The sequence below is a fragment of the Spodoptera frugiperda genome, unplaced genomic scaffold, assembly GCF_023101765.2.
Source record: "Spodoptera frugiperda isolate SF20-4 unplaced genomic scaffold, AGI-APGP_CSIRO_Sfru_2.0 tig00001167_1, whole genome shotgun sequence".
Classification (NCBI taxonomy): domain Eukaryota; kingdom Metazoa; phylum Arthropoda; class Insecta; order Lepidoptera; family Noctuidae; genus Spodoptera; species Spodoptera frugiperda.
In genome coordinates this window covers 22,928-44,475 of record NW_026095724.1, presented here as the reverse complement: position 1 = coordinate 44,475, position 21,548 = coordinate 22,928, and the positions used below count along the sequence as shown (strand labels likewise).

General features: G+C 36.8%; 2 protein-coding genes across 3 annotated transcripts; one reads left to right on the top strand and one right to left on the bottom strand.

The window, feature by feature from the left end:
* Window positions 1-343: 343 nt before the first annotated feature.
* Window positions 344-10,344, bottom strand: LOC118263978 (protein abnormal spindle). Its single transcript, XM_035576268.2, has 8 exons — window positions 10,181-10,344; window positions 9,898-10,095; window positions 9,279-9,476; window positions 2,812-8,577; window positions 2,537-2,729; window positions 2,047-2,228; window positions 1,224-1,343; window positions 344-1,132 (listed from the first exon to the last, which is right to left on the bottom strand). The coding sequence occupies exons 1-8, from the start codon at window positions 10,193-10,195 to the stop codon at window positions 827-829; spliced, it is 6,978 nt and encodes a 2,325-aa protein (XP_035432161.2). The 5' UTR covers window positions 10,196-10,344; the 3' UTR covers window positions 344-826.
* A 106-nt stretch (window positions 10,345-10,450) lies between these two features.
* LOC118264741 (E3 ubiquitin-protein ligase ZNF598) lies at window positions 10,451-21,111 on the top strand. 2 transcript variants are annotated; one of them, XM_035577360.2, is made up of 10 exons: window positions 10,451-10,584; window positions 10,668-10,851; window positions 12,631-12,882; window positions 14,148-14,233; window positions 16,946-17,184; window positions 17,739-17,853; window positions 18,312-18,487; window positions 18,661-18,780; window positions 19,003-19,208; window positions 19,287-21,111. In XM_035577360.2, the coding sequence occupies exons 2-10, from the start codon at window positions 10,684-10,686 to the stop codon at window positions 20,376-20,378; spliced, it is 2,454 nt and encodes an 817-aa protein (XP_035433253.1). In that variant the 5' UTR covers window positions 10,451-10,584; window positions 10,668-10,683; the 3' UTR covers window positions 20,379-21,111. The 2 variants fall into 2 exon arrangements, with proteins under 2 accessions (XP_035433253.1, XP_035433254.1); XM_035577361.2 differs by having other exon boundaries at window positions 10,453-10,588.
* The last annotated feature ends 437 nt before the right edge of the window (window positions 21,112-21,548 follow it).

Sequence of the window (21,548 nt, the reverse complement as noted above, 5' to 3'; positions counted from 1 at the left end):
AGAACAAAATCACTGGTAATACAACCAAAAGTATCAGTAAGTAGTTGACAAACTCATCCATTGTAGTATTGTCTTTCGCAGTTCTGATTAAAATGATTCATTTAATTTAATCATTCTCTTCATATCAACAACATAACCTAAAAGTATGACGTTGACGTATGTTATGACTTATGACAGGCACTTGACATAATAACAAATGAAGTCTTGTCTATGATATGGCAACTACGATTTGTAGTCTATTCTTTGAAGCACCAAGGTTCTAAAATAAATAATTAAAATGCCGTTGTAACGCGGGGCGCAGCGTACAAAAGGAGTAGGAATTTGCTCTAAAATAAAAACACAATTAAAAGGCAATTCCTTTAATGACCAAATCCTGACCATTATAAGTAATAATGTTAACATCGTTATTTATATTAAAATTATAAGTTGTTATACATGGAAGTCGATTATTATCATAATTATACAACTAACAGTCCATTATCTCACTCACACACAAAACAAAGTCATAAAATTATTAGAATAATAAGAATTAGATTTACCTTAAATGTTAATCTAAACGTAAGTCAATTATATTGTAAGTATTGCGTGTTATTCTATTAATTTAGGGTAATTTTGAAAATTCTAAAATTATTCGTTATTTTAGTATTGATGATATTGTTTTATGAACAGGCAGAATTGTTACAAAAGCTATCATAATTTCATAAATGGAAGAAAATTAACAACTAAAATAGTATACAAATTAACATAATAATAGTAACAGTGCTAGAATATATTAAACGATTTTAACTAATTAAAAAACCTCAAAAACAAATGCTATAAGAAATAATCACAGTTGATATGTATGGAAAAGGCAACTGATGGCTTGTTGGGCGTCTTCAAAGTATCGTGGTTTATCAACTCTGACAATACCGTAATCTGGTTCTAAGGCTGGCAACATTGTACTTTGTCCGGTATTACAAAGGCTCATATTCAAAGACTGGTTGTTTGTATGGGAAATGAATTTGGATGGTTGAGGTGTATGGAACTTGCTTCTCATAATGTTTGTAGTCATTCTCTTAGTTCTATCAACATTTCCTTTTATTGTTACTAGCATTCTGTGGTTTTCTGGCTGGTTCAGTAACTGTGTTAGGTCCTGAGAAACAAGAGTAAAATAATTAGACACAGAAGTCATAATATTTCTATCATTACTGATTGAATTAAATATTTTCAAAAAAGTGGCATACCTTCTTAACATGTTCGTATTTGGAAAACAGCCACAAATACGTAGCCATTATACAGAACAGTTGAGTCTCGCTGTTACTGAATCTCCACATGAATTTTAATATTGGCGAAATACGATCTCTCTGTAAAGAAAACAAAGAATCAATATTAAGAACATAACTTAGAGGCACGATATCCCGACGAGTTAGACAGTGGCCTGGAGGCACACGTATTTAGTTTAGCATTCTCTTTTCGACACTTACGAGTACCATGTAATAGTAATAAAGGTAAGTACAATTCCTATACAATGTTTTTCGGCTGTTCGAAAATTTGTATTTCAATAGATGGCAATAGCCTCACCCCCTATTATATGGGACTTATGACACGAATGGTGAAAAGTGGGTGTAAATTGTATAGCGGTATTACGTGCCGTAATGTGCACCTCTGCCTACCCCTCCGGGGATAAAGGCGTTACGTTGCATACGATTTCTATTTTATACAGAAACAACGGAGTACTTTGCCCTGACCCGGAAAGTAAATAACTTCTATTGCTCACGTCGCACTTGCGAACACCATACATAACTTTCTTTGTTTTTCTTTAAAAAAAAACGTTGCCCCACACTAGGATTTTCTCCTGTGTCGTGGGTGCGTTTACAAACATACAAGTTCACATGAACCGAAACAACAATTTTGTGGATCACAGAAAGTTTTGCTCCGTGCGGGAATCGAACCCGCTACACGTTGCGCGGCAGCCAGTTGCCCAGTCACCGCGCCAACCGTGCAGTCAACTTTGAGAACGTTATTGCAAATATTTTTACATATACATATTAATAGGAAGGTATTTACCAAGTATATCTTTGGTCCCGTGATCCTATATCTAGTCAAGTTGACGAGCACGGCGGCTGCAGACTTCAACACTTCTATACTAGAAATGGATCTGTTTGTCACAGACATGTAAGTGTACACTCGGTGCACAATGGCTGATGCATTGTCGTTGTACAACATCGGGAATACTTCCGTTAGTAACTCTGTAACAAAATAACACAATTTTGTTAGGAATAGTGTTCTGGAACTAGTATAAGAGAATACAAGATTGTAACTCCTATTTTTCGCCAGTTATTTATTCTAAGACCCATTTATTAAGGCGCGAGGTTATCTGGGTATCACACACGAGGTTCTATACCTTGTCTGTCTTACCTGTCGACATCTTTAGACAAGTAGACAGACACTACAAAGAACTTCAAAAATAATAATAAGTTCTCTATTAAATCCGCCTTTCATTCAGTGGGTCAACAATAAAAAAATGGCATTGACCTATGTTTTAATTCTAACTTACCAAGAGATCTAAATGCCTTGATAACAGTTTCAATGCCGCTGATATTCCGGAGCACCTCCATAGCTTCCTCATTGCGCTCCTTCATGGACTCCTGGCTGGACTTCAGGCCACCATCGCGCCATCTGCGCCTAATTGCCGCTACGCGCTTGTCATGAGCTATGTCCATTCTTGCTTTATGCCCTCGGAATAATGCCTAAAATATTCAGAATGAATATTAAAAATTTTGAACATTATTACGTTGTTTGATATTTCATAGAGAATATAGTAATAGTCACCTGAATCTTAGAAGCAGCCCAGTAGACCCTCTTTTCTTCCCTAATCTTTTGAATATGTTCTCTCTTCAACTGAATCTGTTTTCTCACCAAGTATCCTCTGATTATAGCCTGGAACTTGACTATAACTCTTCTTTTTTGTGTAAATTCGCAGCGTATCAGTCTCGTAAGTAATTTACCTCGCCATATTGTCTGAATGAATCTCACCCGTTCTATGTATTTTACGTACCACGATCGTACTAAATACCGTCTTACGTGTTTCTGCAAGCATATTGCGGCTTGTAACCTTTGAGCTTTGTGTAGGTCCCGCTTCTTTTTAAGTCTATAGGCAGCCTGTATAGTCACCGCGGCCGATCGCAATCTGAAGAAACGTCTTCTTTCAATGAAGCTCCTGACATAACTTTGTAACTTAATAATGGAAATTCTTGTCTTAACATATCTTTGTCGTTCTGCGATTGCCAACTTGTATGAACGATAGAATCTCTGTATGCACAAAGTAGCTTCTCTAATAGCCACAAATCTCTTACGAAGTATAAGCATTCTGACTACAGACTGAGTCAGTATTGTATATTTTTTCAGCGTTAAATATTCTTGACGGCACACATCACGTTTTTTCGTAGCAACATACCAGTTTTGTATTTTCAGTGCAGCCGCATTTTCCCTCATATTACGAGCTAATTTCTTCGCTCGATATCTACTCTGTATAACCATAACTGCCTTTCTCAGCGTTTGGTATTCAATTTGAATCCTTCTAGTTTCTCTGATTAGTCTAAAACGTCTTTGAATGAGAATGGCAGCTGATTTGATATTGTTATATTGAAGACGTTGGCGTTTGCCACTGGTATAAGCTCGGTATGCCGCTTGAATAGTTGTACAAGCCTTGAGGATGTTTGTATAATTTTGCCTTTCTTTCAACATCAGGCAATATGATCTGAATCTCCTCTGGATAACGATAGCTGCTGACTTCTTGTTCAAATATGACTTCCTATCATTTCTCATTGCCAATAAAGCCCTATATCTTCTTTGCAGTACAATAGCAGATTGTTTCAAATCATTATACTCTTTCCTTTGCCTCCTGCCTGCAACTATAGCTCTGTAGAATCTCTGTATCACAATACACTTGGTCACCATTGTAGAGTACATTGTTTGTGTAGATTTCATAAGTTTCTGGGCTCTATATCTGTTCTGAATTGTCTTAGCAGCATTTTGTAAGCGTAAATAAGCTTGTCTGTCTCTCCTCATAGCAAGTATGGCCTTGTACTTTTGTTGTAAACGTGTAATCACAAGTTTGGTTTTTATATATTTGTCTCTATCAGCCCTCATAGCACAAATACTTCTATATCTTCTCTGAATACATAACGTTGCGTCCCGTAGTCGACGGTAATCTTCTTTGGCTTTTTTAGTCAGTTTGTAACGTTTATAATGATCTCCTATAAGAATAGCAGCGTTTTTCATTTGTAGATACGATGCCCTTTGCTTCTTAGTTTCCAAATGCGACTTGTAGTATCTCTGGATAGTTACTGTGGCAGTTTTGATTTTAATATATTGCTGTCTTACGGTCTTCATTTCAATATACGACCTATAATAAGTTTGAATGCGAATAGTTGCAGTTCTAATTCGAATGAACTCTTGTCTTTGTTTCCTTCCAATTACATATGCTCTATAGATCTTCTGGATAGTTACACAAGCTTGTTTCGCTTGCTGGTATTGCTGTTGTACTTCTTTACTCTTCTTGCAACTTCTAAACCAGTTCTGGATTTTGATGGCAGCTGTTCTTAATTCCAGATATTCCTTTCTTTGTTGTCTGCCCAGTGTTAACGCCCGGTAAGCATTTTGAATAGTTGTGCAAGATGATTTAAGCTTTAGATAGTCTGATTTTTGTGCACGCATTTTGGTTAGGGCTACATATCTACGTTGAATGACGATAGTTGCTTGACGCAGTTTACAATATTCTTCTCTTTGTTTACGCATCAAGCATTGTGCTCTATACATTCTTTGAATGACTATTACGGATTTTTTAAGTCGTAAGTACTCAGATCGTTCTTTCCGCATAAGTAGCAAGTTTCTGTAGAACCTCTGTAGAGTTACTGTAGCATTTCTTAACCGTAAATAAGCATTCCTTTGAGCCTTTGCTTCTAAATACGATCGGAAATATCTTTGAATGAAAATTGTGGACTGACGTATTTGTAAGTAATCTTGTCTCAACTTTTTCATTACCAAGTATGACTTGATGTATGTTTGTAGTACAATGGCTGCATTCTTGATGCGAAGAAACTCTTCTTTCTCCTTTTTCATTAACCGGTGAGCTCTGACTCTCCTTTGAAGGGATATGATAAGTTCTTTCTGCCTCAAATATTCCTGTTGGCATTTCCTACGTCTGTACAACGCCTGTACCTTAATAACTTTTTGTTTTAGGGCTTCATACTGACTGCGAGCATATCTCATTAGAAGCAACGCTCTATAGCGTTCTTCAATTATTTTTACAGCATTCTTCAGTTTCAAGTAAGATCTGCGCTGCTGTATCATTCTGTAGTAACTCTGTATAAGGATGGCGCTTCGGCGCTTTGTAGCAAAGTCTTGCATTTGGGCTTTCATCAATAATTTACCTCTGTACCTTTGCTGGATGCAAACAACAGCTTGCTTGTATCGAATATACTGTTTTCTGACCAGGAATCTTCGCACTAAGCTTTGTACAATAACGATCCTCTTTAACTGTAGTGTGTATTGCCTCACACATAGCCAGCGCCTGACTTGACACTGTAAATGAATAGCAGCCTTACGCCGCAATTCTTCCCTCTCAAACCTCAACCTTTCAAGTTGTGTTTTAGCTTCTCTCATCATCATTACAGATCTGTACCAAGTTTCAATCTTCAGTACGCTCCTTTTCCACCGCAGAAGGCGACTTCTATGTATCCACATTCTACAATACTTCTGTACAATGATTGTTGCTGTTGTAATTTGTTGCATCTTCCATTCGACCAGGCGATTGTACTGGATACGGCGCCACCAACATTGGATTACACTGGCCGCGTTCACGCGCTCTTGAAGTATTCTCTCTTCTTCCTTCCTCTTCTCAACGATAACTTCGTACTTCTTCCTCCACCACGTCTGTATAACATTGGCGGCTCTCTCAAACAATGGCGCGCGGAACACGTGAATAATCTGCCATAGTAGAGACAGTGTCTTTTCCCTGTGACCGTCTGCAATGTCGTTGGAAGTAATTTCGCCGACGATCACGAAGTTGGCCTCTTTCAAAGCATTCAGGGCAACTTGCACGTTATGAATCTTCTGAAGACGAGAAATAGCCGGAGTACGAAGCTGCCTCAATAAGCCATCCTTCATCAATATGATCTCCATTACCTTCGTTAGTCGAACTCCATCCCTAATGTCCAATGCTATGTTATGCACTGCGTATTTGTACTCATCTAAATAAGATTGCTTATGACTCACGACATAGCCGAGGGGTCTAAGGTGCTTCGTGATGTCACCTATACCTGCGATAAGCTCTCTTGTAAATCGTATAATAATTTCTCTGCTTTCTTTACAAACGGCGTTTCTGCAGAAGAGACACGGATCGTGTGATATAAGTTTCCTTTGTTTTGCTTGATCCAAGAAGAAAACAAGCATGAAAAACTTTTTGAGAGTAAATTTCTTAATCGCCTCCATGTATGCTGGAAGTAACATATTCGGAGCATTTGACTTGGAATGTTTGTTTTTGAGGAAGGGATTCTTGAACATTCTTTGAATTATAAACGTAGTGAGACCCTCAACGTCGCTGTTGGAGTGTAAAGGCAAAACCAGGCCATAGATGGCTTCAAGACCGATTCGAAGCCATAATGGATTGTATGACAGTAATAATTCCATTATAATCTTTTGTAGTCCAACATCTAAATGAAGATTTCTGTCAGCTCTAATAGCAATAAGTTTCTTGTCAATTTGAGCAGTCAACTTCTGGAACACTATGGCGATTTCAGGACTCATTAGTAAAGCTCTAGCTGATCTCCTAAGACTCTCGAGGCGGTGACTATTGTGGTACGCACTCGACACTTGTTCCTTTGTAGGCGCAGCAGGGACTTCTTTATTCCTGTTTTCGATCCAGGCCTTTCCAACGTCTATCTTCTGTTCTACGTTGCTATCCAGATCAGAAGGCGGTGTCAGTATACAATTCAACCATCTTTTAAATTCATTTTCGAACTTTTCCACAGCTTCTTCGTCGTAAAAGTAAGTAGACGACAAGAATGGATCGACTGTCGCCGCTTGAGAGTATACGTTCCCGACCTGGTTGACTGACATGTTCTGTATAATACTTTTATTTGTCTCAAATGTCGTGTTAGATATTTTACTACTGCTCGAATCTCTTTTGGTAGACGCTTTACTTTTTACAGTCTTCTTAACATGTGAAATAGGTATTTTCCAGAGATCTGGTTCTGCCCGCACAGCTTTCTTGGACCACGATTGTCTTTGAGTTGTTGCAGGGATCGAAGAAAATCTATCAGGAGGCTTGTCAAACGTACGATTGATGGTGAATGTAGACATTTGTTGGTCAGTTCTGTTGAAGGTATCAGAAAACTGGACGCTTTCTTCTGGAATAGACTGTAGAGGAGGAGTGATAGATCTGGGCGGAGGCGACCGTGTATCTACTCGTAACTCGTTTTGCCAAGCATTTTCGTAAGCATTCATAAAGTTTCTTTGATCATAGATTTCTTTTTGGTGTTGATTTCTTTGATCGTAGTTTTCTTTCTGGTGTTGATAGTCTTTGAAGAGAGCTTGCCTACACATCTTAGGTTGATCTTTCAGAAAGAAGTGTGGTGGCTTCATTTCGTACAGTTGGTTGAAATTCGGTTCCATTGGCGTATTCGGTGACTCCTTGGTGTAAGTATCAGAGCCAGGTTTGAAATGATCCAGGTCAAATATGTCATGGGTATCATTATTTAACTTCGGGAATGTCTTCCGTTCTGTCGAAAATCTTTGTGGGAAGAACGACAGATCGCTAATGCGAGAGAACTCCGTGTTTATAGAGAAGTTAGGGCTGTTTAGCTCTTTAGGCGATGATGTGTCAGGGTGTTTCTTACTCAGTATAGTGGGTGTTTCCATGTGGGTCTCAACTTTAGTGTGATGATTGACTGTCAACCACTTATTAGGTGGTTGTGAAGATGTCACACTGATAATGGAATGAGTCTGGTTTTCTTTATTGTAATCTTTATTCTCCAAACTATCATCCAATTCACTTTCGGAATTCATACTAAGGATAATCTTAGGTCCCTTGTCAAGTTTCTCAACTTTAGCAGGCAAAGTTTTTAATGGTGTAAATGTGAGATTGTCAAACAGTTCCGTGCCAGAGATATCACAGGTTTGCTTGTTGGATGGCTTTAGTACATTCTGTGGTGCATTCAATGTGTTGTTGTATGTGTAAGATTTGTCATATGTTTGTTGTAGTATATCTTGTTTATAGGGCTGGCGCATATTGGAGAATACTTCAGAAGTATCAAAGTTAAAATCAATACTGCCTGGTGAATCAAATGGACATTTATCTTGACGGATGTCCACAGCAAAGTCATTAGCTGCTATATTTTCTTTATTGTACATTTGATGAGTAACCTTTTGTTGTGATTGTATGACTTTATATGTCTTCTGTATTTGTGTTGTATTGTATATTATTTCAGATTTCTTCTTGTAAACAGCTACTGGAGATTTCTTACTTGATTTCTTTTTTATTTTACCTGGTGATATCTTGAAGCCTTTAGGTTGGGCCCCTTTCCCTTTTATATTCTGGAAATATTAAATTATTTATAAGTAACAGCTAGAAACAGTCTAACAAATATATTATCTGAGATCCTAGAAAGAACAGTAATTTAGATCTAGGAGATTTAATGTGTAATTTACTTGAATATTTAATAAAAATAAATAAAATTGATTTACATCACACATTAGAAAGTGAGATAAGTTTTTATTTTATTAATATTAGGTACTTATTTCATAATATAAAATTTTCAATCTACAGAGGGGTGGCAGAGATACACAAATCAAATCAGAGATCTACTTTCCACTTGATAATACATACCTACCATATTATAATTTGCTTACTTATTATAACAACTACACTTTGCTTCAAGGGAATTTCTTTTTATTCTAATCTTATTAGAATACGCAAACCTATTACAACCATAAAGCTTGTTAAATATGACGAGCCTATGGTATTAAACCTATAAGTCTGCCTATACCTAAACACTTTTTTTGCCCCACACTATGATTTTCTCGTTGGACGAGTGGTTGCAAGTACAACTGCTGGGCAATGGGTCATGGCACCCAGGCCCGAAACAACAATTTGTAGATCACACAAAGAGTTGCTCCGTGCGGGAGTCGAACACTCTACACACATGGCTTGGCAGTCACATTTGTTTGCAAGAACCCTTACTTTTCTATGAAGAGCAAAATAGAACATTAATTAATAATTAAAATAAAACAATTACCATAACAGACTTGAGAACAACAATGACATCATATCGGCCTCTGTTCTCATTGGTGAAGCGGATCGTCTCCCTGATTCCAGTTGGCTGGGTCGGAGTCCACATCATCGTCAGACAGTAACATGTCTCTGGTTCCAGCACCAGCCATTCTCCTGGCAAATGGATTACCAAACCGGGCGGCAGAGACTTGCCAAGTGTTATCTGAAAAGGAACATTATATAGGTAATGTTTGATAATGTTTTTATTATAAATGGTTAACTTAAGCAAACATAGATATAACTTTAAAATATGTTACATGTAAACTACTTATATTACTCTATCACATTAACTACATTAAATAAATATAGATTTTGAATTAGTAAGAAAATAACAGAATAATGTGATGCAATAGTTGAATATATTATAATTTATTCAATTTTGGAACTCTACCACTAAGGACACTCACTGAACACCTTAGTTAACTAACAAGACTACTATTAGAATGCGTAGCAGGAGTATCCAATACGTTAGTTCAAAAATCCGCCCTAAAACGACCCACTAACCCAAAATAATGTTATTATTAGTTACATATAAACTATCTAACACATCATAAGTAATTGCATGGCTCTTTGGTCTATATTACCTGTTGTACTTGCTTCGACGGGTTGAACACCTCCAGGTTCCTCTCGCAAGTTGCACCAATAAGAACATTGTCGAATACCACTTGAGGAGGCCGAGAAAACGGAGCCAGAACAAGACGAGGACATTCTTCCTTAGGTGCCTCCTTTACCACAAATTCCGCGCGCCGAGCCCTTCGTATATGTTCCGGAGTATTTTCAATCTAAAATTTGTAAAAGTATAGTAACATATCTGTGATGTTGATGCAGTTATTACAACGGCACAAAGTTAAACTATTATATACTAACTTGGAAATACATCATAAGAGTAAATTAAACACTCAGCACTCAATATATCACGAGTTTTACTTGATTTTATCACACATTTTATTTAAAACTTTCAAACTGTGTAACAAACGAACTTTCAATTATTGAAATTCAAACTCAAACAAATTTTTAAACTTCAAACCGTTCACCGTTTTTCCGACAACTGAAATTCTCTTCCCTATACAATACAATAGGAAATAATAGACAATTTTAAGGTTATAGAGTACAAGTCTATGGCTGCTCACCGCACTATTTGAATGACATTCTCAACTTTCGTGTAGACACGTCTTAATTTTTAAATTATTTATTATTTTCGTATAGCAATTTTAAACCTGGCTGTCATTCCAGCGCTACGAAATTTTCGTCCTTCCTTTTCTCAATCTTACGTAGGTATATATTTATTCCTTGATTTTTATCTAAAATTTCGACATATCTTCATAAGATATTAGCATCGTGTAAAATTTTCCAGAATCCAACTCGGAACTATGGCCGACTCAAGTTCAAATGAGAATACTTGCGTAGTGTGTTTCAAGAACGTTTTGTACTATTCGATTGGAGAATGTGACCATCCCGTATGTTTCGAGTGTTCTACCCGAATGCGGGTCCTTTGCCTGCAAAATGAGTGCCCTATCTGCCGGCAGGACCTTTCAAGGGTAAGTTCCAGTGAAGTATTTTGCTATGAATGTTATGTTTCTCACATCCTCAGTGCACAAGGTATCATTGTGCAACATTGTGTATTATAAACACATTCAGCGAATCACTTGCATTATTATTACACAATATGCGAATATTTCCACTATTATTTTCATTTCTACAATATATTAATTGCTGTTGATAAACTTTTAATACATGCCAGGAAGTGAATAAAGATTGATATATTCTGATCTCTGTGACTAGAGTACATTACCAAAATATTCGTATTTACTATTTACACTAGCACACTAATATTATAAATGTGAACATTTGTTTATTTGGATGTTTGTCCGCCAACCACTCTGAAATACAGACACGATACAACAGCTGACTTGGGTGATAGGATACTTTTTATCCAGAACGCAGGCGAAGCCACTGGCAGAAGCTAGTTCATCATATTTATTTGTGAAACCTTCAAAATAAACACAATTATGTTTCTGATTCTGATTACACCTGAAACATAGATTTTTGTACATGTTACCTATATGACTATCACCTATGTTAATTGTCATGTTATGTTCTTAGAGATAATAAAATCATTAAGCATATACCTTATTTTGTAGTCTAATTAATATGTTCCAATTGATAATAAGTCCAATAATTAAATTATAATTCTTATTTGAAAGTAGACAATATGCTATTAATTTTATTTTGGTACCAGTTAAGACTTCAAATATTATACAGTGTGCGAAATTTTGTTGTTTTGTTATTGTGATAAAAAATATAAAAATGAAACTACTTAATGAGTATACAAAAACTATTCTTTGGGGAATGTTTTTGTAATCATGAGTACAATCATGTGTTTAGATATCCTTCACTAATTACCTGTCACCCAATATATAACTGATGGGCTGGTAGAAAAAAAATGTGTATTGTACACTAAACTTTATGAAAACTAAACATTTATTTATGTACACAACATACAACACACAGGAAATATAACTATACAAAGGTACATAGGCACTGCATATCCCTTTTGGGATTTCTTCCTGCAGCTCTGCGACAGGATAAATAAACACTATGACATATGACAACAAAAAAAAACAAGCAATAATCATATTAGGATTAAACCTACTTACAAACTAACAGAAATAATGCAATAAAATAAATATATGTACCTATTTATACTTATGTAATTACTAGCTGCTACAAATTTCATCATGATCCTTTCAGCCATTTTGATGTGATTGAGTAACAAACAAACACATAAACTCACAAACATTCACATTTATTAAATTATTACGATCATTAGGTGTAGGGTTGTCTACACATGTTTGTTTGTTCATCGTATTGCACTATTTTCACACAGTCAGAATTTACATTCTTATAAGAAACACATGTAATCTGTGTAACCCATTAATTATAGTCTTGGTGCCTGATTGTATGAACTTAGAGAACATTAAATTGGTAAAATTATCGAGTGTCATAAAAACTTTTATTTTGCTCCACAAAACCAACATTAGGACTTGCAAGCATAAGTTATCCTGTTCATTTAATTGAAATTAGAATATTGTAATGTAACTCGGATATGTCTCCTTTACTATTTTAAGTAACTAATGAATAAAAGCTAACTGGTATTTTGATTAGTCTTTCATACTTAATTCAACTGTATTCTTTTCATCACAATTGTGATTAATACATGGAATTAAAATTTTAATGATACAATTTTAATAAAGTACATAAAGCTCATTATTGAATAACAAATCATAGAGTTATTTAAGCTAAACTAAATTTTACAGGTTGTATTTACGGATTCCATCCAACCCTATAAAGAGCTCCGCAACAGGGTGTTCTCCGACCGCCTCTTCGAGAGGCAGTATAAGATTGGGTTCTGTAACGAGGAAATAAAGCAGGCTTATGAGCGGTTGCTTGAAAACCGCTGCAAGATCTGCGACAAGATACCACCATTTCGTACTTTCAGTATGCTGAGTGACCATATGAGGAAGGTCCATGAGAGATACTTTTGTGATCTCTGTGTTAAACATTTAAAGGTATAGTACTTTTCTGAATACATATTCTGTTTATTTTACTCTATTGCTACTAACTATATAATGCTATAAATTATAGTTATACATATGAAACTTGTACATACATATAAAACAAAACAGCATACTACTGCTGCTGCTACTGTCTGTAGAAGTAGTAACAAACAGTTGAACTGTACAGTTTTAACTGAATCAAATCAAATATAGATAAAACTGTACAGTTTTACACAGTTTAATTGTAAGGTGTATAGGCTGTATAGACTACCATGATATGATTTAAGTGTACAGTTCGACGCTGCACAGTAAAATAAAATTATAAGATGTGTAGCATACATAATAAATTAAATAGTTGAACCTACATTAATTTCAACATGTTATAATAGTTTCGAAGAAACATTATTTTAACATGTACATTACAACAAAAATGGAATCCATCTTCAATTAATAATTTGCAAAGTCATGCTGATCACATAGATATGGCTTATGAGCAATTGAAACAGAAAATTGCATAACATGAAACAATATAACATGACTAAGAACATTATTTATTTTTATGATTTATTTGCTAAGCTGTTATCATAAACAGATTTCATTATACTACTGTACCCTTCCGCGTTCAGCGCTCTGATTGGTTGATTTATTCGTGCCAGCCAATCACAGCTCCGAACGCGTTCTCGTTTCGATTACTTGAAACAGAAAGCAAACTCGTACTAAGGGTACTGATACAAGTATGTACTAAGTGAGAGGTTGCTGGATCAGGTGTGGTACTTAGTAAGCATACCAGAGTCCACTAAGAAATTAATACACCTCTGCTTGCTACTTTACAGCATAAAGACTTTATAAAGCAGTAACAAATATGATATATTAAATGCCTTTTGCGTCAATCCCATTACAGTTCAAAACCAAATAAAGAAATATAAGACAGAAAGTTAAAGCAACTATGTATTTCTATATTGTATTAACATAATTAAATTGTGGTAATGTGGTTATGATCGTCAATACTAAGTAAATAAGTAACAATTATCCCTTACCTACGAAACTGAGCTAAGCCAGCATAATGACGTAATTCATTCACGCATTGATAAAGAATATTCACACCAATTATCTAGACAATAAGCTGACAAATTGTGTATTATGTCTACCTATTTTTTTTATTTACAATTATTACGAGAATGTTATCAGGTAATATAAATATTAGTTAATTACTTGAATGGTAGTAACTAGTAGATTGATAGTGAAGAAGTAATGAGTAATATGTTATTAATTTGTAGATATTTACTATGGAGAGAAAGTGCTATACTCGTCAAGAGTTGGCCCATCATCGGCGGAGAGGTGATGTGGATGATACATCGCACAGGTAACTAATAATTGAATAATTAAGCAATACTAAAATAGGCTTGTTTGCATTTAATGTGACTGGAAAGCACTTAGCCAATTTGAAGAATAATTTTGAACTCGCAATCTGAACTTGGAAACACCAAAACCACAGAATATCGGCGGAAAACCTTTGCAAAAAACAACACTTATATTAAAGCATATTTCTAAATAATAATTTGTCTGAATTCTTCATAATAAGAAGACTCTAGTCATACAATTAGTTAAATTGCTAATGTTTTAAAATAAAAACATAAATAGCCCGTTTCCATTTCTAAACTGGATTGGTTTTCCACCACTGGACATAAGCTTTTATCTCCCTACACTAAACCGCTAAATGTTACAGTAATAAAAATATATTAAACATTATTTTACAACACATTAAAGACATACAGACATACATTATTTTACAATATATTTACGATCGATATTGCGACCTTGCAACGAGCGCGCTATAAGTGGAAATCGATTTAGTCCACTAGCCGTCAATGTTATTGTAAGTCTCCATACTTTAAAGTATTAAGTGAATTCGTCTGAATGTCTTCAGAATTAAGTAAATTCTCTCAATCTTCTTCTATTAAGTAAATTTTATTATTTATATTATATCGCTATGAATGGTGTAGCTACAGTTTTTGGGATACTTATAAAAATAAGGACATTAATCTACGAGTATTACAATGTTTTCCTAAATAGAAAACACATTATTTTTATCAAGTTATCATAGTAATAGAAGATAAAAGCTTTATTAAGTCCACACGGCTATCAGTAAAAGCAAAATCTAATTATCTTAGCGAGTGTAAATATGGGAGTGCCTTTTATAATGGATAGTAACTTTCATTGGTGTGCATGCAAAGGAATTATTCCTATTGAATGTGATTGCAACTATGTAAGAGTCGACATAACTCTTGTTGACTTTGCTATTACATACTGCGGTTAAACATGAGTAACTTATTCATAGATAAGAAGTATTTGTTTTTAGGTAGCAAGCTATTTTGTTGCTATTTTCTGAGTGAAGCTATTATTACTAGCACTAACCAGCCTTTTTGATTTTGAATCTATACATATAATAAAATCGTAGAAAAGTGCTGTCTGTACATTGAAAATAAAAATAAAAAAAATAGCAGGGGTTATTGTTATGTCGATGTCGAACCCAAAAATGTAATTAACTTTTTTTTTGTCTGTTTGTCTGTTTGTCTGTTCGTCTGTGCGCGCTAATCTCAGAAACGGCTGATCCGAGTTGGATGCGGTTTTCACGAATATATTGTGGGATGCTTAAATTTACATTTAGTGTTTGTTTCATGTCAATCGGTTCATAAATAAAAAAGTTATGTCAAATTAAAGAATCACGTCGAACATTCTATGCTTATACCATTAATCTCCGCAACTATTTGACGGATTTGGTTGAAATTTGGTACAGATATAGTTTAGAACCTTAGAAAGGACATAGATATATTTTTATTTCAAAAATCAAAAAATAAAAATAAGAAATAAATTATTTATAAATAATTCTATGTCGATCGTTACACGACTTCGGTTCATGTTATTGTTTTAATTTATCGAAAAAAAGTAAATAAATAGTAAAAAGGTATGAAAAAAATAATATCAATATAATAAAACATTTAGTACAAAGAAAATGCTCTAACGGAGTATAGATAATTCTATGTCGATCGTTACACGACTTCGGTTCATGTTATTGTTTTAATTCATCGAAAAAAGTAAATAAATAGTAAAAAGGTATGAAAAAAATAATATCAATATAATAAAACTTTTAGTACAAAGAAAATGCCCGAACGGAGTATAAATAAATAATCCAAGTTGTCTTTATCCTCGATAGATGGCGTTGGGATCGAAATAGATCGCGCTATGGTTTCGTTACATTCATTTGGTTGGGTATCGGCCGAGCGCTTCGGTACTATCGTAGAAAAAGTGTATTATCAGTCGTATGATTATTTGTCTGTAGTGGTCCTGCTGTTTCGTATATTCTAAATTGGTTTCGTTGTATTTGTCAATTAATAAGTTTATTTGTTGGGTTTTCCTGGTTTTTTGGTTAAACTATTTAACGTAGGTTTAGTTTGATATCGATTATTAGTAGTTACTGTAGTTAGTTTTTTTAATAAAATTGTAAGTCTAATTTTTTTTTTAATTAGATTAGATTTAAGTCTTTTCTTTTAAATTATTTAGTTTAAGCTTGGTTATTATAGCATAGAGGATAGGTTGTAATATAGTTTCTTTTTTAATTGTTATAAATTCGTAATTCGTAGCTTTCTTTAGTTTTAAGTTAGTTTAAGTCCGTTTTTAAACTATTTTTTCAATGCCCTAAGTGAGTATACATCTATTAAATTCAAACGCAGAGCTCATTATGTTGATTTTTGAAGAGTTCCCTGGAATATCTTCCACATCTCATTTTTGAAGAGATCCCGCGAGATCGGGAACTATGTGGTTAAAACCAAAAATTTGCCGGAAGTCACTATTCCACGCGAACGAAGTCGCGGGCAAAAGCTAGTCAAGAATAAAATATGAAACATAGTATCAGTTGTAAAAATCAACGTCAAAACTCCTTGCAGTTTATACAAATAAATTTGAATTCTATTCTTCACTACATAGTATAAAAAGTCGCTTTTTCTGTCCCTATTTCCCTTTGTAAGCTGGGGCGGGTCGCTAGTTTGATGTAATATTCATTTTCCTTCACCAACAGGGGTCACCCTCTCTGTGAGTTTTGCGAGGAACGTTTCATGGATGCCGATGAATTATACCGGCATTTGCGTAAGGAACATCTGTACTGCCACCTGTGCGACGCTGACGGACGCAACCTGTACTATGCGTCCCATCCGGCGCTCGCTCACCACTTCAGGACCGACCACTACCTTTGTGAGGAGGGAGAGTGCGCCGGACAACACTTGACTGCCGTCTTTAGAAGCGAAATTGATCTTAAAGGTATGTTACAATATCTTCAGCAAAAGTCAAAGTCAAAGCGTTTATTGCTCTTCATTAAAGTCCACTCGAACTGTTGTGGGTTTATCTTAAAATTACCACAGTAGTATAAATCTTCATGGTTCTCACATTTCACTTTGTTTAGTCTGAACTTCAAAAGAAACTCCTCTGAGATTGTTTTGATGTTTAGATTACGCTATCAGAGTGATTCAGGGGAAATTCTGTACTCATTAAGATTTATTTTAAATATTGATGTATGAATGTGCAATTTTGCAGCATATTTACTGAATCATATTAAATGAGAGGATTCTAGAAGATTCAAAACTTTAATTATACGTAACTTACAATCATCGCCCTTACAGACTGCCGACAAATTGCTTTTCAGTTTGGCAGATGGTATTTTTTCTTTTCAAATGATGTTTGAATTAAATAAATAAAAAAAATATTAATAACAACTCGACACACGGGGTGGAATGATAGATGAACTGCTAATTGATTTATTTAAATGCAATTTGAGTATAAAGAGTGGTATAATTGACTTGGGTCGCGGTCGCCAGCGCACAAGGCGACGGTGCACGGGCGAGGCATGCCGCGCGGCGCGGCCCGCCAGGCGCGCACTCTAGAGCTACAGTTCAACATCACGCCGCACCCCGTCGTGCAGAGGACGCCCAGGTATACAACCTCGGAGCCTTATAGACTCCACACACAATGTACAACTTGTCACCCCTTTCCCATCATCTAAGTCCTTCATTTCAGAAAGAGAAATCTTGCTGAGAGTAGGGATAACTGGGTAGGGTTGTCTTGTATCTCTACTCTCAGTAGGTGAGTGCAGTTCGTCGCTAAATATTTCTAGGTTACTCTCATCCATCTAACTAAGATGGAATGCAATTGATGGGTTAATACAATTAGATGTATGTATTGTGTGAAAAATTATATTGTGAAAGTCTGCACTTCTACATACACTACACACTGTATATACATTTCTGATGGAAATAATATAGTCGACAACACACTCTTATACAACTTCAAGGATGAAGACATTTTCCGTGTCATAGAAAATGTTACAATTCTTAAAATTTGAACTCAAACGCGTCATATTAAGGATTATATTCCTATGTACATTATTGTAGGGATAGAGACAGAGAGAACAGAGATCGGAGAGAGCAAGAGCCGGTGCTAGCCCCGCCGCCGCCGACGGTGACGCAGGCGAACATCGACACTGGGAGCGTGGAGCAGTTCCCGCGACTGTCAGCCGCTCCGGCCGCCCCAGGACTAGTACTGTCCGCTCCTACACGCGCTTATAAAAGTAAGTTATCAATAAAGGTGAGTGATTACATCCGCGTCAATCGCCATATATATTACACGTAAATTGTGGTTTAGTTGATACTTTAATGTCAATAAGAAATTGTATTAAAACTTTCGTTCAATAACAAACTGACACTTATGGCAATATTTATAAGGTTGTTTATACATTGGCAGGTGCAGATGGTCTGCTGCGTAATGACAAGAATTTCCCAGCGCTCGATGGCGCAGGGCCGTCGCGAGCTCCGAAGCCCGTCACTACACCTACCACCGTGGCTGCTACCATCGTTAGAAATAGTAAGTACGGTTCAATTAAACTTAAGTCTATTTATTTAATAGAATAAATGTTCATAAGGATAAGATAAAAGTAAAAGGTTCTACTACTATTTTCATAATAAGTCCTCACATGACTATAAATAGAAATTCTCTCCTCAAAAAATCTAAATATTTCTGAAGCATGTCTATGTCTATGTCTATCATCTTGTCTAAACAATAATATTGTGATTTGTCAATTTGCAGACAAGCCCAGCGTATCAATTCAGTTGCACAGCCAGCCGGCCAGCGCCAGCAACTTCCGACTGACGCAAACTAGTGGACATCGCATATCCGTGCCGCCGCAGCAGAAGAAGCCGCCGGCCATGATGAACGATGACGACTTCCCCTCGCTCGGCCTCGCCAGGGACGACCATCCCAGCCTCGGCGCCGCCACCGTACAGGCGCCTAAAGTAAGCATCGATCCCAACATTGTCATTGACACACATCTTCACTTTGATGCATATATTCATGGTGGTTTCCATTTCCAGGTTGCTCTTATCAACAGCCAAGAGATGCAAGCACTCAAACATAACCACGTCCAGTCCCATCCAAAGAAAGCCCAGCTAAGCTCGGAAGCGTTCCCCGCGCTCTCGTCCACCGCGGCGCCCGTGGCCCCGCCGCAGTGGATCACTGTGTCCAAGTCCAAAGACAAACAGAAGCCCAGCAAACCCGAGCCGCCCCCGCAGCCGCGCGAGCCCAACTTCAACCCCGTCGCAGACTTCCCCACGCTACCCGTCAATGTATCCAAGTCTAAGAAGAAGCAACAACCGCTGCAACAGCCGCCGCAACAACCGCCGCCACCTCAAAACACAAACGATAACACTAAACTTAGCAAAAAGGAAAAGAAGAAACAAAATAGTAAAAAGGAAAATTTATTGGACACTTATAATGTCAATGGAACCAACGACAAGAAGCTGCTGAGGGAATCGTACGCTTCCGTCAATGCTAACAATAATATTCAACCTGTGGAAGATAAAAAGGTTAAGACCGTGGACACTGTACCCAGCGGTACAGTCAACCCGGAGCGGAATAGAAACGGAGGCAATGGAGATTTTAGTTTAGCTGCCAAGGACTACCCGCCGCTCAGTTCTCGCAGCGAAAACTGTATTCCGAGCAAGAAGGTGATGAACGGGAGCGTCCCGCCGGGGTTCAAGCCGCGGCCGCCGTGCGACGGCATGACGTTCACCAACTCGGCCGGCCAGACCTTCAGCGCGCCGCTGCACACCTACATCCCGCCGCCCAACTTCGAGCACAGGAACCGCGCGCTCGTCAAGAAGTTCTCGGTGGCGCTCGGCGGAGACGCGGCCGTCGAGGACTTCAAGGTGGCCTCGCGCGCCTTCCGGGACTCGTCCATCAGCGCCGAGCAGTTCCACGCGCACTGCCGCGCGGCGCTGGGCGCGCAGTGGGAGCAGGTGCTGCCGGAGCTGGTGGCGCTGCTGCCCGACATCGCCAAGCAGCAGGAGCTGGTGGTGGCGCGGCCGCACCCCCTGGCCGTGTGCGCCGTCTGCGGCCAGCTGCTGCAGCCGCCCGACGCCGCGCCGCACCACGCGCACCACTGGCCCGCGCTGGCGCCGCGCTAGCCTGTACCAGCCCGGACCACACACTCGGCGGAGATGGAAAGACTATACCTCGGAGTTCAATGTTAACATTTGGATTTATTTGTACCTATCTTTTGTACATACCTATCTAGTTATTTCATAGACGATTGTTCCACGCGACGTAGATCATTGTAACCGTACTCAGTACAATATCGTATCGCTAGCCTAAATATTCCTTTGACTGTGTAGTATTATGTGATCATATAAATCTACAGTAGCGCAATTAAACACGCCGACATGTGATTTGTAAAATGTAAATGTTATGATGTAAAATATTATTTCAAAGTTTATTATATTTTTGTACGTTAAATAGAACCGTTTCATGAGTTTTGTGTAAAATATTTTTGTTGATTATTGATAGTGTTTCATTGCGAACCCTGTGCTAAATTATATTTCAAAATATCAGTCCTTCTTAATTTAAAATATTTGTGTATGTAATACATTTCTTTACATTGTATAGATACAATGCTAAAATTTTATAATGACGTAAATGTACATACTCTTATACATAATTATATATTGAAGTGGAAACTTTGTTTGATAGAACCATTGCTCTCTTTCCTTACAGCAATTATCATTTCTAATGGGATATAAAGTATGTTATGACTCAGTTATAAAGATCTCAACTTACAAGTTACAGTTAAAACGTTAAAATAACGAATTTATATTAGTGAAATGATGTCTGTTTTATATAATAAACAGAATTACAAACTTACGTATTTATTTCGTGTTGCCCAACCATTTGTAGACACGAGATTTTGGAACTGCCGTACCTATAAACACTAAGCACAGATTTGTGAAGAGTAGATAGTACCAACACTATAACAACCTCGTATGACCAGTAGTAGCAAGCGCTTTTGCTAAACACATATATGAACTATGAAGTAGAGTATTCATATTTCTAAGTTATTAGGCAAAGGTCGCCCACTGTCTATATTTGTATTGTAACAAACTAGTTGATCCGGCAAACTTCGTACCGCCCCAATGATATTTTTTCTCACCGTTTGAACCTTCCCTAGACATCCACAAATAATCCAAGACCAAAATTAGACAAAACAGTCCAGCCGTTTTCGAGTAAGTGAGTCAGCGAGACTAACGATCAGAAAATACATAAATTATTTTTTTATATATATAAGGGAAGAAGACGATTAT